Raw genomic sequence first — 17,326 nt, 5'->3', positions numbered from 1 at the left:
AACGGAACGAAGCGCCGCTCGTAAGAACGCAATAGCTGGAAAACCTGGCAGGGTAATTGCATCCTCGGTTCCTGGCTTGCGAGCAATATCTCTCGCGACTCCGCGCCACTGACCTAAATCCCACCGTGCGAGCCCGCGAAACGGCAGAAAGAAAGGAGCGACGGAGGACCAACGAAACGAAACTCTCGGTTCGATGAACGGACCAATCTGGCGACTAGACTGTTATTAAATTTTACTCGTTCCGTGCAAGTTTTTTCACTCGCGATCTGCATCGCGAAATCTCAGTTTTCAGTCGTTTCGACGCTACGAAATGAAACGCAGTTTCCTGGTAATTTTTGCCTTTCGACTACAAGTGTAATCGGTACAGGTGCGAGATAGAAATTTAAAAAGAAGATGAAGTCTGTTGGGGGCGTGGATTCAAATATATTTAACCGTCTCGACCTCTCGTTTCGAATCCTTTTTAGTGGAAGTCCTTTCAAGGGGAGATTGTATAATGAAATTGAGAAACGAAGAAAGGAGAAAGTAAATATCGAAACGAAGAATAGAAATTAAGGGTTACGTAGATGTCAAATCGATGTCGATGTAGAAACTAATATTTGAGTCGACATGATTATTTATTATGTTATTGATAAGCTGGAAATGTTTAATCATGTTTCATATTCGATAATAATACGCAGAACCTCGGGATCGTTAATTAAATGGGTTCGTGGAATAAATTTGTAGAATGATTCCTCAGGGCGTTCGCGGAATAAATGAAATTCCACTCGAAACGTAAACAAAATTTGATAAACAATACACATATAACGTTTCCGCGGAGCGAGCACATACATTTTCCATCGTGTTTCCCTTCGTGGAAAAGGTGTTGAATTTAATTGTTACCGTTGATTTGATTAATTAGTTTAATTAACGACTTTCACAAACGAGATCCGTTTTTGGCAACGTTATTAATTTCCATCTAGCGCTGGAATCAAACTTTGTGTTTTGAGGTCGAACAGGGTTCGAATTATAATACGCCACATTGTTGGTTCTCTTCGCTTGCTTTCCTATTTTTACGCACATCCAAAATCGCGAGTAAAGTAATCAAGAAACTCAAAGCTCGGAGATCGAAATGTTTAATTACGTTACGTTTAAATCACGTTTAGCTGCTGTTTCTAGTTGATTTATCATAATAACGTGCAATGTTTACTTTTAATCGGATGTGTATTCGAACGGTGTCGAAGGAAAAGGATTCACGAGAGCGGAAACTTTGTTTGCATTGGTAATGGAACCAAATCAACGCGTAACACGTACTCGTGAATTCACAGCTCGTACGATTCACCGGCTTCTGGAAAATATTTCAGGTAATTGGTAATAATTCGTGCGTCGGCTGGTAATTGAAAGCGATAGAATCGAAATACGTACAAAATAGCCGCGAATTTTCCAGCCGAGTAGAGAACCGCGTGTCGATTACCAATGAACTTCGACTAAAACGTTCGCGCTTTCACTTCTGAAATTCTTGCACCGCGTTTTTGCCGAATAATCGTATCACGGCGAAAGAAGCGTAATTGTATCGTTGAATATACCAAACCGAATACTTCTATGACATTCTATGGATAAGCGTTACCATTCGATACGCCATTTCGATTTACCTTCAATTTGATTGTAATGGCAGATGAGAATCGTAGTAATAACGAATGAATATCATTGGTCCGTAGAGTTTCGATAAAACGCGCAAGCTTCGAAAATACCATTACGCGAAGGCAAGGGCGAGCGACGCTTCAAAAGGCCCCTTAAAAGGCTGCCAAAATTCAATGAAGGAGAAGGCTCGCGTTAAAATGCAAAGAGGGCACGGGTTATAGAATATATACATAAAATTAGACCGCAATCTCTTAATCCCCAGCCAGATATTCCCGACGTCATTCCTCGTCGAATCCTTTTCGTATATCGTCCGCGACTTCGAGGATCGAGCTAGAGTTTCCGACGAAAAATTCCCTCGGTAGAATCCTGATAATATTTGGCCAATATTCGTCGGCGAGATTCGTTTCACGATACATTATCAAATGAAATTTCAGCAGCAACGAGAAAGATTAACATTTCGCATTAATATTTGCCTTAACGAGGGACGACATTAATTCGCCGCTTTATTGGCCGAACTGTCATTCGATATATTAAATTTTCAAATTATCAAAGCGCGTAACATTTTGAAATATCAGCGAAACGTATCTGTAAAACAGGTCTGTCAATTTTCCGATCGTTATTAATTTCGTTTTCGTAATCGTATTCGTGACGTCTCACTTTCCATATGCTCGGATGGAAATTGAGATATATCAGAGTTTAATATACATAACATTTTCTATGGTGTTTAAGCAGATTGCGTTAGAATCTAACTAGTTTGTGTTGAATTTTCTAGAAAGCAAAAGCGTATATTTTTGCTATTTAGAATAGTACCACCAACTACTGGGCAGCCAGTGTATCCGAGCCATATGAATCGTCGCAGACACCTGTTCTTTCGGGAACTGTTCCATTAGCAAGATTATCCTCCCGCCTCAACGAGATGGTCCAAGAGTGGAGCGAAACTGAACCGGTCAGCCGAACAGAGATCGCTGATAACGGTCTCAGAAAATTAACACCATTAACTATGCGATCTCATAACGAAAGGGAATTGTAGAAAATGATTAGAAACTTTTTTTTTATTTTTTCCATACCAATTTTAGTCCAAATTTACCCTAAGAATTAAATTACATTAGTACGAGAAAAAAAAATAATTCAGGTCTGAAAGGGGTAAGCGTTTGTCGCGATTGGCTTTGACGAGTCGAGAACAAATCGAGCGAAATCATCAGAGGGCGAGGACGGAATAACAAAGCAGGGGATCCGAGTGATTAATAGAGTTTCCCAATTGCGGAGGTCGGATCTTCGCGGAGTTGGCGTTGTTAACAGCCGAGAAAGAAAGTTTCGAACAGCGCTGGAGCGACGATGGGAGTAATCCGTGGCGCGCGGCGTTAGCTGCTGCCCCGAGGCGGCGGCGTTCCCGCGACGATTATGGAATTGAAATTGAGACGAGATTGAATTCAATACAGACACCCGTCGCGCGCCTGTTTGTCGACGACGTTTCACCGTCGTTTCGTGCTGGATTTACGGCGTTCATCGGAGTTTGCCTTTTATTGCGGGGGCCGAAAGTGGTACAGGGAATTTCGGTCAGAGAGGAAGTTGCGGAACCCGCCCACGAGCTAGATACGTACGAAGGAACCATAATTTTGTATACGAAGCCTGGATTTTTGAGAAAATTGAGTTTAGAAACGGTTGCGCGCGCTTCAGAGCGCCTCTAACCATTGTCGGTCAATTCTACTTGAGTCGACGTGCTCGGTTTGGCCGAATTCTTTTCCCGATATTAAAATTCCCCAACCACCGAAACATGAAACCATGTAATCTTGTAGAATCCGGTGGAACTGTTTTCGTCGAAAGGGGGAAAATGTCTAACTAGGCAAAACTGGTACACGGCGTACGAGCTGGCACGTTGAAACGGGCAATCGAAGGGAAATTTTAGGGTTCCCGTTCGCAAGGAATGCCTTGGAAATTCAAAGAGAAACAACGAGGTACAACGAAACGGAAATACGTCGACGGGACGGAACGGAATGGAACGGACGTTTTGCATCGATACACAACAAAGGCCCGACCTGGTGGTGCTCGCGAAGCCGAAAACGTCGACGTGAACGCAGACGATCGGATCGATTCCCCTTCTGTGTTCCACGAGCGCAGCAGCTTCCTTTATTCCCGTTCGAGTGGAGGGCATGGTCAAAGATCGTCAGGGGCCGATAAACGGGGAAGCTGATAGGGCGACCGTGTTCGATAAGCCCGTACTGCAAGCGAAATACTAATTACCGCACGCGCGACTCGAAATCACGTAGCCCCGTCGAAACGGGAACGTCCAACAGGAATTTAATTAAGTGCTCCCGCGAAATAATCGCGATCGAGCCTCTCGCGAGCTGTGAAATCGCGAAAACGTTCGACCCTTCTATCGTTTGATTCGATTCCACCGTCGTTACAGGAATTTCGCGTTAGAAGTAATCGGAGCGAAATTTCGCCCCTCGAAATAATCAGAGTATCGAGAGGCTCGTGTATCTTTGCGCTTAAAAGCTTGGTGCTGTTACGAGAGGTAAACGTTGGATAACAATGTTTTGGGTTGAGGGGAAGGCAAAGAGGATATTGAATATCGGCGAATGCTTATGTACGCGGATCACGTGTGCAACGAAATAAGATTGAGAGGAGAGATGGGCCAAGTTTTATTTGGACAACCCTTTGCACTCCAACTACTTCTCAGAGGTGCCGACGAAGCTTTGTGGACGAATATGAAAGTGATTTTGAAACTAATCGTTTAGTAGGATCGTGCTATGATTCCTGTGATAGTGGTATTGTTCCACCGGTAGATATTCATAAGAAGTTTTTCCATTTCTGACGAATAGGTGTACGAATACCATTAATAATCTTCGAATATTTGTGTATCCAAATTTGCTCAAATAAGAATGGAACAGAGTCACGAGGATAATCGAATTTTTCCGTCGGAACATCTGCGAGAAAAGAGTAAGGAAATAAATATAAGAACGAGGGATGTCACCTCGTGCACATCTGGAAAAGGTCAAGGCCCGCAGCGTTAGTGCGAGAGTTCGCGACGTCTCCCAGAGTGGAAGAAGTGACCTTGAAAGGCCAGCTAACTTGGTATCGAGAATAATTAAAAATTTAGAGCAGCGGCAGGCCAGAAATACGGGGTCAGCTGGTGCAACCGAAACACGTGGCTGTCGGATGTAAAATTGGAACTGTCTAATCGTGATTCTTAAATCTTACCTAATGTATTAAAAATTTCTGATGTTTGCAAATATTCAATTCTCATATTTTACCGTGAAACAAATTCAGTGTTGGTCGAGAGAAAAATTACAAACCACGTGTAAAATATTCAGCGAAAAACACGGTGCTCACTTTCCAGTCGAAACTGTGTTAGTTTTAGCACTTCGAGACTGAATCAACTCAGTTTTCATATTCAACTTCACAGGAAACTCAGTGTCGATGAAAAATCCACACGTTTCTCCTGAAAATTAAAAACACGTTTTTAATCATCGAGCAGAGAGTACGATATCAACTTTCCGGTTAAAGGTGTAACATTTTTGCCATTCTGCTAGGATTACTCGCGACTAGCTTGAATTTCACATTGATATAAATTTTGTGTTTTTCCGTAATATTAAACTAGTGGCCACGGTAACTCTTCCGGCACATTCAACAACTCGTAAACAGTATAGACAATATAAAAATCGGTTCGTGTAAGCAGTGTCTTGGTTCTACCTTCTACTCGACATCCGCAGAAAACTCAATATTTACTGGCAGACGAGTGTCATAAGACTTGGCAGAGCTCGACGAGGTCTTGGCTACTTGGAGATCGACGTTGTGAATTGACTTTTCTACGGAGTCATTACGTCACCGATTCCATGACGTCGAACGAAGAGGATCGTATGCCAATGAAATTCCTTCGAATCGAGGCTAACCATACGAGCGATCGAAGACCAGTCGCGATTGTTGGTGTTGGTTTTAAAGTGCGAACTTTGCGGAGGCTACAAGTTTAAGATTACCTTAGCCAATCAAGGTTTAGATTACGGAAGATGTAGCCTCTTGGGGCGGTTTCCATGACTACCGTCCCCCCCATTTCTGTATCCTCCTTTCTGTCCTTTCCCAATAACACGACCCATCTTACCTCCTTCCCTCGACTCCTTGCAAAAGGTCACGGGGTCGCCTATCGTAAAATCGTTCGCCTCGCGTCCTATAATCGCGGGGGATAATTAGACAGTCGCGATCGTTGATCTTTCTCACGCAAGGCGAGGGGATGCGGCACGCGACGACGTAGGATAATTCCTTTTGCAAAAGCGAACCGAGAGTACTAAATGAAACTTTTTCTATAACGTTTGGTTTCGAGGAAAGCAATTTTATGTACCATTCAATTTGTTTCGGTGACTCTCAAATTATTTGAGGATTAATAATATTGGCCGAGTGCGCTAGGAAGAAACTGCGAACATAATCACAAATAGAAACAGCGAGCAATGGTCGGACACGTCGTAAGAGCTGTACTTGCTTAATTTTTCAAAGTCATTTCGTGTCACATTTCACTATTCAGTTTTGAATAATAATAGATACTACTGTTCTTCCTCAGCCTTGCTTCGATTAAGTGGCATTTTACATGATGAAATTGTAACGTGGTTACAGGCGCTACTATAATTGAAACGTGCAGAATTGAAACGGATAGGTTGATATTCCTGAGGGTAAATGAAGTTGCATCTCGGTAGCAGAGTCGTTACAGCTGTGGCTGCATCTTCCACCCATTAGGGCGGACGGGGAGATCTGTTTAAGTGCTCCTGCTGCACTACTTGCGGAATGAAAATTCATCACCAGGAATTAAGTTTTTAACCGGCCGCTGCGCGACCGTACGTTTAACTTGGATTATTCTCCACGCGCTAGGGATTGTGCACACAGGGATCAGGATTTCTGGACTTCCGTATATTTTACGTTTAACTATCTTACGATGGAACACATTTTTACGAAGCTATTCAAGCGACGTTTCAGACGTCACGTAATCGTTTTTAAATTCTATATTAGGCAAATGTCAATTTAGAAAATCGAATTGTAAATCATGCAGGAAGGATGACTGTGTAACTTATTTCGATTGTCTCCAAATCTATTATCCAAAAATATTGCTCTGCCTGTACAATTTATCTTTATAGAGGCATCTCACACTAATCCATTTACTTGGTCCCCTGCAATTTCTAACGCTTCGTTGGAGAACCCCTCGTTGCTCCTTCCTTCATCGACATTTCCATAGAGAACTCTTCCGACCGCGCGTACCCGATACCAATTCCTGTATTTCCTATTCATGATGCATTTACAATTCATACCTTTTCCATTTATCAATTCTTTATAAGCGATTTGTTTTCGCACTATACGCGTGCGTCTCTGAGATGAATTGTACACTCATGGTACTGGCGTAAGGACGATCATAACTTTCTACAAATACACTTTGAGACAAGTGTTCGTCGACTACAAAAATTTTGGAAACGCTGCACTGAACTGGATTTCGCTAAAAAAAATTTGGGAAACGCTGCTCTGAACCATATTTCACGCAACTCTTCGTTTCTGTCATCGAATACCGCTTACCATTGCCACGAGCACTAAATGCGATCGATCTCTTGGAATGGAGATTCCACGAGACACACGCCGACGGCGATGGCCACCTCCTTGACCGGATTTCCACGTGATCCGAATCAAGAGTCGCTCGTGAATGATGCAGGCGGTCGTCAACTCGCTCGTCGCTCTATCGTCGTCCCCGTGGCTCCATCGCTCTTTATCGTTCGAGTAGTATATTTTTCACAGTCGGTTCAGCGCTGCAGCGATGGATGGCTGCTGCTACCGTAAACTTCGTTCTCTCAGGCACGGTCCTATTTAAAACGTACGATATCACGAAACGGTCTGTAGGCGAAGCATGCTACCCGCGCGTTGCAGCGAAACTTTTATTCCTTCCTGGAGGTATAGCGCCCACTGTTATATAGGGTTTTGAACATCCCTGTTACCAATAGCCTCACAAAAAAAAAAAACTTATCGAGACAAATTTGTCTTGATTTCAGGCACACTCGCCGGGATCATTTATTTTTATCTTAAATTTCATGATCATCGATGCTTATTAAATTAAATCCCACATTTTTCAATCTTTATATAGCAGCTCCTGTTGAGACCAGTTCGGAATGGTACTATAGAAGGTTATCGAAGGTTCCACCCTGTATGTAGATTACGCCCCCCGAAGCATGACCGAATTTGCGTGCGATTTACTAAAAGTGGGCCGTAATGTTTCCAGCTACGGAAGCCAGTGTCGACTCTCTCGATCCCGGGAGCGATGAAGAACAGCGGCGGCGTGGCTGGTGGGGGCGGCGTGGGTGGCGCTGGGGGCGGAGGCGGGGGTGCTGGTTGCGGTAGCGGCGGTGCTACCGGAACCGGCGAGGACGCTGGTATCGCCCTTGTTGGCGTCCTCTCGGAGTACCCACGGTACACGGACGACCGCATGCTTGGCAGCCAGGTGAAGGGACCCTCAGGCAGCATAGGACCTGGCTCGAAGCACAAACCCAACGTCGGTTACCGGCTGGGCAGACGGAAGGCACTGTTCGAGAAGCGGAAACGCATCAGCGACTACGCTCTCGTCATGGGCATGTTCGGCATCATCGTGATGGTCATCGAGAACGAACTGTCCAGCGCCGGTGTCTACACCAAGGTGAGTCGTTTCTTACATTCACCCTTTCCATTTCAGGTACGTTGAAGTAGAAGCATTCTTTGCAGCGGCAATACGTATAGTTGCACGAGCAAGGTTTTGGCCATTTTGCAAGGGCTCTTCAGGAAGAATACGAGGATCAACCAGTCAGCTGTGGCGTTCTCTTTCTTTTAGAGAAATTAATATGTGAAACGTACTCTTAAATTTTATGCATGACGAGTATACTCGTCAATCACAGCTGACTGGTTAAAGGACATCAATAGCAACGTATCGATCCCGTTGCGAATGTACTTTTCAAAGAACGAGTCCTTTGACGAAGAATTAGTGCTCACGCGATAAATCGAATGTTCGCGATGAATCCCAAGGACCCTTGATCTAATTTTTGTTTTATCGGGCACTTTCAGCTGCGAGACGCGTCTATTTACAATTACGACAAAAAGTTTAAATTCTACTATAAGCAGTGAACTGTAGCTTCGTCTGCCACGAAGTTCTCCACGTTCGCTGAATGTCAATTGTAACCTAAAATACCTGAGCACTGGAAAGCCTCTCTGGGCTGTCGTTAACTGATTAACGGTGTTGCGACATGGACGAAAGGTTGCGTTTCATAACGCGATGGAATTAGTTCGAATATAGGCTCAAATGTCTCTGTTAGCGTGAGACTCATTTATAGAGGGGATATGAACATCGAAGCTAAAATTACCGAACCGAATACATAATGCTATTAGGTATACAATCAAAATTTTCATCAGCAACTTTTAATGAAGAATATTCTATCAACAGCACCTGGAATTTTCATCGCACAGGGAAAGTTGATTTCCATTAAAAACAATCTAGGGAGATATGAATCACGTGCTGTACGGCCTCCTTTGCAGCATTCAAAGCTTGACCGAACCAATTTTTGATAAAATCAATATTTATCGAATTCCCTGCATCTCACAATAGAGATTCGAACAAAGGAATCGCGCGCAGTCTCATTCACTGTCCAAACCGATAGCCTCGCTCCGCGCTCAATTTACATGAAAAGTGTAATAAATGCGCGCGTGATTGTACAACCGTCGCGTAACGCGCTCGAGGTGCACACATTTTTCGTTCGCATTACGAAACAATGGCGTACGATTGTTTTAGCAACGTTCGCGAACAAAGGAAATTCATTTCGCCCGTAGTTCTATCGGGGTTATGGATTTCAGGTAATTATGATAATAACCGAGATGTAGCCGGTATCTCGCGACTGTGAATTCTGAATTGGAGCGAACGTAACGCGCAACGAATCGGTCGTATTTGCATGCAAGAATTATGCCATTGGTCGCGTGGTCGTGGACGTAAACTTGCGCGTCCCCTGCAGCAAGCATTTGCATGAGAATCACGTGTCGAACTTTTATCGACGGAGTTCCATCGACGGAAATTGGAATGTACCGATAGCGCGCGTGTTGCTCGATTCAAACCGCGCGCCATTAACCGGTGGCGCTTTTAACGGACCTTATCGAGACTACGTTGATTAGGATCATGATGAAGAATGCCCAAACATCGTCTAAACTGGTTGAATGGTCGAAACAGAGTTGAGAAAATTACTTCGAGATTCGTTGAATTATTAAAATTATTAAAATCGTTAAATTGTTACGTGTGAAGTTTGAAGAGTTGCCATCCTTGGAACATTTTCCCATTTATTTATCGTGTATGAAGTAGACAGTAACAAAGAAGTTTTACTTTGCCAACTAAGTTTCCTCTTAAGTTCGGAATGATGCGCGAAGCGTTCGGTCTCTCCTTCCTTCGTTAAATCAGATCAAGGATCCCTTTAATATCATTAATAGAGATATTCTTGTTCTAATTTTCCTAAGGTATAATTGCCACACAACTCTGCTCACCAGTGTCAACTAATATCGATCATTAGACAAACTTTGTAGACGATCAATCACGCAGACATTTTGTTTGCCTTTATAAGCAGGTCACGTGCTCCATTCAAGCGGTTACACGTTCAAAATCTATAGCCTGACATTTTCCAGTTAGCTCGACGCTGCGCTGCTCTCGTTCAATTAACACGCACTTTGCTCGCCAATGGGCGAATCAATCGGCTGAATGTCTCCTCTGAAAGCCTCGCTTTGGTGTCTCGCGAGGGGAATAAAGTCGCCATTTCCAGTAATTAAGTTCCAGACTAAAATGGTAATTAAGTGTCACGCGCGATCATCGGCGGAGAAAAAATCCTTCCCGTCTCATTTCTACGATGCTCGTTCTGCTTTCGTTCCTGTCGCATTCCCGTCTCATCCTGCGCCCGACGTTCTCCAATTGGAGATTGGTTTTTTTCCTAAAAATGGAGTAACTTCGACGAGGTAGTCTTTTGTTGTGAAAACAGACAGACATTTTTCAGAAGTATTAAAAGGAAAACTTTTCTTTTTAAGTAATCCTAATTACTAGATTTATAACAGAGTCTTCGATCTAAAAATAACACAAGGGGAAAACGAAGGATTGCAAAAGAAAACTGTAGAATGCTCTGCCAGTTAAACTTGTAATCCACTAAATCGAGGTTTCCCGATAATACCGATGTCGTTGGATTTCGAAGCTTCGAATATCCCAAAAAGTTGCTGTCGCTTTCTGACATGTCCTGTGAAAACCATGCGGAATTGACGGACAGAAAAGGCCGAATTCATCGGTCAACGTGAACATTCCCGACTCGTGATTCCAGTCAATCGCGAAAATATTTGCTCCAGTTCGTGTTTCTCGTTCGTCGAGTTACGACACGCTGAATTCCATTTGCCTCTGAGGATCAACGAATTGTTTGAACATTTCAAATGAAATCGCAGTTTTATACTTGTTGATGGTCGATGCATTTATCAATATCAAAAACCGATTCTCCCACTTTTCCAGCGTTCAGACTGCGATTTCCAACGTAAACGGTCGCGGATACGCTAAAACAAAACACTCCTCTGTTTTCAATAATATTCGTACGCATGTTTCATTTAACCATTGAGTTTCGGAATATTGATTCCAACTCTTCAGTCGTCTACTGTTCTAGTATGAAATCGCTGTCATTAATTTTCCTTTATTAACATTTCCACTTTGCCAACGCGTAAAAAGTTATGACTATACCAAGTGCTTTGACACTTAAATTAAAAATTCTTCAAAAAGTGGAGTTAATTTGTGCAGTGAACAGTTGAAATATGTTACTGGGATATTTTTCATTGTTTAGAAAATCATGCATATCCTGCTTCTTGGTGATTTCCTAAGGTCCTAGTCTGTGATATTTTCGAACCCCGCCAGCCCGAACCAATCTTCGCAAATTCATAAACTACAGCCCTTGAACCCAATAATTTACCTTCTCGCTCCAGTCGCGAGGGCCTTCAAATTACCGTCATGTTTACCATCCCCCAGGCCCTGTAGTTATCGTTTCTAAAATTGCTGAAATTTTCCCCCGTCCCCGTTACACTCGTTCAAAGCAAGCCTAACGAAGTCGATGTTTTCTTTCCCTCTTCAATTCGTCTAATCACCATCGGCCGTGCATCCTCGTCGCGGTTAAATCTAGCGTGAGCGGAAAGAAACGTCGTCGAGCGACTGAATTACGCTGTTGACCGTAGCAATCTCTCGTCTGATCTCGTGCCAAGAACGAACGAATAGATTAACAATATTGGTATCAAGGAAAGGGGAGAGAGACAAGCCAGACGAGTGAGGGAAGGCAGCTATTCCGGGGTGTCTGTCTGTGTGTCTGCTAGCTCGACGAAAGAAGGCCAGGGGATGCATTCGATTGCTCTCTTTCTTTCAGCCGCGAACGTTCTGACGGGATTCTGGGCCAAATAATACATATCGAGGAAGCCCGTTCGACGTGTTCTCCTTATACGGGGTGGCTCGCGCTTAACCCTTTGACTGCCAGCCTCTATCAGGGAAAATTCTGATGGTTTCGCAATAGAAACATAGTTGAAATATTGGCACTTCCACGAAAGAATAAATTAATTCCTGCAGAGTGATTAGCGATAATTGACTGTTTTCCCAAGATCCGAGTAGAGATAGAAATAAAATAAATAACGCCTTCCGCTTCGTGCTGGTTAAACTTTCAACCTGAGAGAGTTTCTCGGAATCATCCTTAATCAAGACGTGCCAATAATTGTAATTCTCGGAGTAAACCTGTCCGTTAATTAAATATTCAGTTAAATTGCGATTACAAGATTGCAACTGTTGCGTCTATCGATAGCAAAGTACTCTGATTTCGAAAAGCAGCGACGACACTCTAGCTACGATATTCGAAGAAAACACGGAGACATCCGCGCTTGTTCGACTCCGGTTATCAGATCCGGTAGACGACGCACGGCCCTCGAAAGAATTTCAAAATTTACGCCCTCGCGCAGCCGTGCAGAAACGTGCGCATCGACTTGCAAATGCCGATAGAACCCGTGAATACTCCCCGGAAGGAAATTTAGAAATTCCAGAAAATCGATGCTCGCGCCGAACATCTCATTTTTTATGCATAGCTTTCCAAGCAATGACTCTGACGTGAATGGTCCGCGTATAACATAGGACCGTCTATCCCCGGTGTTTTTCACGCGACCCATTCACGTCCCTTGTATTGTGGCGAATGGAGTAACGCGGGATTCTTTTCGCGTTACAGAAACCAGGAAATTACTTGTAAAAGAGAACTGCGGAGACTGACGTGTGTGAAAAGGAAGCCAAGTGCACGTGTAAGTTCGATGGGAGCTATTCGAAATTTCAAAGAGTTCCGTGTATGAAAAGAGTTCACGCGGCTCTGGTTCGTAGGCTTAAAGTGTCCTAATTTCAAAGGCTAACGTAATAGTAAGGGAGAGTCTAATTCTTTATCGAATTGTTTATATAAATAAAAATTTGTCAAACTCTACCAAGGCTGATTCCACCTAGTGTTTCAAAGTAGAACGAGCAATCAATCGGAACGACTGCAAAGCTCAGCTGCACCGCACTTTGCGCAATACGTTTGGAAACTATTTTCAACGCGGAGGGGGGGAAGTCATAAATACATTTGAATTTCAATGGCGACACTTTAGCCAGGACGTTGGGCGAGTTAAAGAAACCGTAATGCATCATGTTTCTTGCTGGAGAGATTCATCAGCACCCGCTTATTCCGGAAGTTCGATTACGTGTTGTTGTTCGCCAGCGTTCCCTTCGCCGCGCTGCTTGCGACCTTCTTTCCTCTCCATTCTCGAATTGAAATCCCGCTGAGTGCCCCGGCAATAATCGCGTGTCCACGGTGGAAGCGCAAAAAAAGAAATCGCGATGGATCCAGGAAACGAACAGTGCGCCATCGGAGACGAGTCGTTAAGCTACGTTTCTTCGTCGCTCGTCGCTTACGGTTATCGCGAAAACTGCGATTCCAGGCCTTGATTAATACGTTTCCGTCTTATTTATCTTCGTTCTTCGTTACTTCGCCATTCTCGAGTCTGCAGTCTTCTGTACCCGTACTTCAAGATCACTTCTCGAGACGAAGTAATTTAATTGAACGCAAAGTACGCACCAGGTACAACCAAATAAAAATTTCGAGAACTTTTACGAATCAGAGGCACGCGTAGTTTCTTCCTAAATATTAAAGTCTTGAACATAGACCGTAAGAAACCAATAAACTGAATTAGAAGTGGTAAAATGCGACTGTGTCGAGATATCTCAACCGTGTGCAACCAACAGGGATAAACGTAACGTATCTCATGGCGTGCCCAGCTCTCGTCATTTTTCCAGTGTCAAACGAAAAAATGAAGGAAGCTATGCATCTTGAATAGATATCGCTATAACTTTATCATCGAATGTCGGGAATTTTCTGCAAGATACATCTCGGCCATGCGAGCGAGAAATTTTTCAAAATTTTCAGCTTCGTCACTTCCATATTCGCGGAGGAAATTCCGGCGAAGAGAAATTGCATCTGGAAAACGATCAACAAAACGTCACTCTTGGCAGAAGCAAAATATTTTTCATACGCAGCCACAATTTACGATATAACGTCCGCGACGGATTTACACCGACGGTGAATTTTCCTGTAATTAAACGATGAAAAAAAATTCGATAGAATTGTTCGCCATTCTACGGCACGTCCGATAAGCCAATATTTATGAGACCAAATTGCAATGTCGATATTCAAATCCCCCTGTAATATCGGTCCTGTTTTTCATATCGCTATGTCCACGAAAAATATTCGAATCTCCGTTAAACCAATCGAGCCCTGAAATTTCATGCTACTTAAAATAGGAACGCGATGCTTTGAAAATATTATTACCTTTTTCTTCGGGAAGTACTTGCAACGGTACCTCGGATGAAATTCCTCGTCCAGTCCAGAAAGCTCTTATCCACTCAACGCCGACAGAGTTTTAGAAACTTGGAGACTTGCTCGACTCCGAACTCGTTTAACACGGTTATATTGAGAACAGTAATTACGACAGGTGACTAATGTTATTATAAACTAGAGCTTGTCAGCTAGGTCGTTAGAAGGGAAGCCTCTCAGGATTGGGTAGATCGGAAAGTTTCTGCGTAAACTTCATATCCTGTGACTGAAGAATTAACGAGTTACTTCCAAGCCGATAAGTAGCTCCAATTGTCTGTATCGAGTGATACATTTTGATGTTTCAATTTCTAACCATCGAAAACAGAGATGGCATGAAATTCCTTTAAATTCCACGCAAAATAGAGAGCAACCATCAGAGAGACGGGCTCATTAAACGGGAAACATTAACAAGAGAGTACTAAGAAGCCCGTAACAAGAGCTCGCTAATTGCCGCAGGGTTCTCCCTGAACAGGTCCTTCCGGTGTTTGCGCTTTTTCGCCGGACCCGCGATAAATGCATGTTTATCCGGTACAAACGCGCGCAGCTCTCCAATTAACAAACTCGAACAGGCAAACGTCTCTGCAAAACCGAGATTAATGTTTCACGGTTGTTTGACCGCTGTCGGACCTTTACGCGTCACTCGGGGCGCACGAATATTATAGGAGGGCAGAGACCGGCGCAGCGAGGCGATTAGGATCTAATAACTCGAATACGAAATCAAGTATCGTGCCGCGGGAACGGTTGTACAAACGTTTGCAGCAGCCCGCGAATAAACGACCGCTGCTGGGTTTGTTTGTTTTAGCCGCGAAGCTTAGACGGCCCACCGTTTCTTGGCAACGGGTTACGATGAAACGAAACGGAGTCAATATTCGGTACAATAAATCCTCCGTTCTGTTTGTACGTTGCATGGACCTCCGGCGTTATCCATCGGGACTTGTGAACTCGCGGAACGCCAGGGGAGAATTTTGAAACAAAAAGATGCACCGAGAACCTCTCGACGAGACGTATCCTCTGTCATTTATGGGAATTGTGCACGCACCTGTAATTGCATTTGGTTCGCGTATTCCTGGTCCGTGATGCTTGTTATCATTGGGATTTCCACGCGTGATTGTTAATGTAAACAGCCCCGGAAAACGAGGATTTGAAAAGAGATTACCTTTGATTTTGTTCGTAATATTTGGAAAAGGAAATGGTGAATGCGATAGAGGGTTAACAACCGCGGAGTGCCCTGATTCTGGTAACCCACTCCATACACTTGGCTGACCATATTGCTCTCACGCTATATTGTTTGAATGGAGTCTACACGCGAAATCAGCAGGGTTCAGAGCAGTTTGAATAGGCCATTTATACCTCTAACGAAGTTTCACTGACCAATTTGGTACTAATGTTAAGCAGAGGGTACACAAGGAATTTCCAATTTCCCTACGATAGGATGCTTTGGAATTTATCGCTTTCACTGTTAATTTTCAGAATCTATAGCGCGATTATAGTCGATCTTTGCTATATACTGCAAGAGAATGGTAACTTGTTTGTTGCACTCTCTACTGGAACACAAAAGTGGTTAAAGATAGGTCTGTAATGAAAATGAATTTGTCGAGCCACGTAACAAGAACGACATTCCCGTAAATGATGAGTCAGTATGGCTAGCTCGCGCGTAACAGGTAATAAGATACTTTTGTAGTCCGTTAGAATAATATCCGCGTCAGAGTAATGCGAAGTTACCGCTGGTACAGCGCTGTTTTAATCACGAGCAACGTTAATATTACACAGTGATCAATTACATAAACGCAAACAGGGTGCGTACCACTAACAGCAGCTAAAACGCACTTCCGCGGTTGCGAACTGGCAAATGCGCTCAACTGCAGTTCATCTATCGGATGCGCCTCTTATGCGCATTCGTAATGAGTGCAACCGAACGGTACGTTGGATGAACAATTCAAGGTATAAATTCACGTGGTGGAATTAACGAAATAATTTAGAAACAGTATCTAGATACAAAATGCTGTCTACACGTAAAAGGATTTATTTATTTTTGTTACTCGTGGAATTTTCATTCTACTCACTCGAGGGAATGCTGGCCCTCGCCGTACAGTTAACTAGCCTAAGCAGTTCTATGAGCATTCTGACCTACATAGGTTGGTTCGAAAATGTACTCGCTTCGGCAAGATGGACCAAAGGAGATATTGACCTGTAGAAAGTCCCCTAAAGAGAATAGTGGTTTCGACGAAATAGGCCAGAAATCATGCTGGACTTTACAGGACATTTCGAAGAGGATACCAATCTAGGCGAGACAGCTCTAGCAGGATATTCGGTTACACGTGAAATCCTGTGAAATATAGTATCCTAGCGAAGAGGATAGCACAGTAGGCCAAAGACCGTTTTACCAGATGACCCAAAAAAAATATTAATCAGGAGTTTGCGAATCTACTTTATCGTCGAACAAGTTATTTACCAAGTTAACTCTAACAAAGAACGATCAGTAGTCGTTAACTATTGGAGGAAGTCAGCGTCGACGGTTAGATTGGCCGTGAACGAAATCCTCCGGCCTCTGGTGACAGAGGAAATTCAGTTTCTGGATGGAAAGTTCGCGTTACATATATTATTCCACTCGGAGATTCCAGAGATAACCGCGGTAGATTGGTAACAGCCACATGGCAGCTCGTATCATTGGCTGGTTGCCAATGTCGAAGATGGTGGTGGTAGATTTAAGTAACTAGTTCATGTTCGCTGGCGTGTATCCCTCGAATACCCTCTCTGGCGCCAGGATCGCGCACGCTGGCAACTAGATGCTTTTCTAT

General features: G+C 43.5%; 1 protein-coding gene across 1 annotated transcript in view; it reads left to right on the top strand.

Moving 5' to 3' along the window:
- LOC128886571 (small conductance calcium-activated potassium channel protein) overlaps positions 1 to 17,326 on the top strand; it is a 193,588-nt gene that overhangs the window by 123,826 nt on the left and 52,436 nt on the right. The window contains exon 5 of the mRNA XM_054141566.1: positions 7,862 to 8,272. Within this exon, the coding sequence (XP_053997541.1) occupies positions 7,862 to 8,272 (411 nt within the window). The remainder of the gene's footprint in view (positions 1 to 7,861; positions 8,273 to 17,326) is intronic.

The sequence above is a fragment of the Hylaeus anthracinus genome, unplaced genomic scaffold (assembly GCF_026225885.1).
Source record: "Hylaeus anthracinus isolate JK02 unplaced genomic scaffold, UHH_iyHylAnth1.0_haploid 11985, whole genome shotgun sequence".
NCBI classification, from domain to species: domain Eukaryota; kingdom Metazoa; phylum Arthropoda; class Insecta; order Hymenoptera; family Colletidae; genus Hylaeus; species Hylaeus anthracinus.
This window is presented reverse-complemented; position numbering and strand designations above follow the sequence as displayed.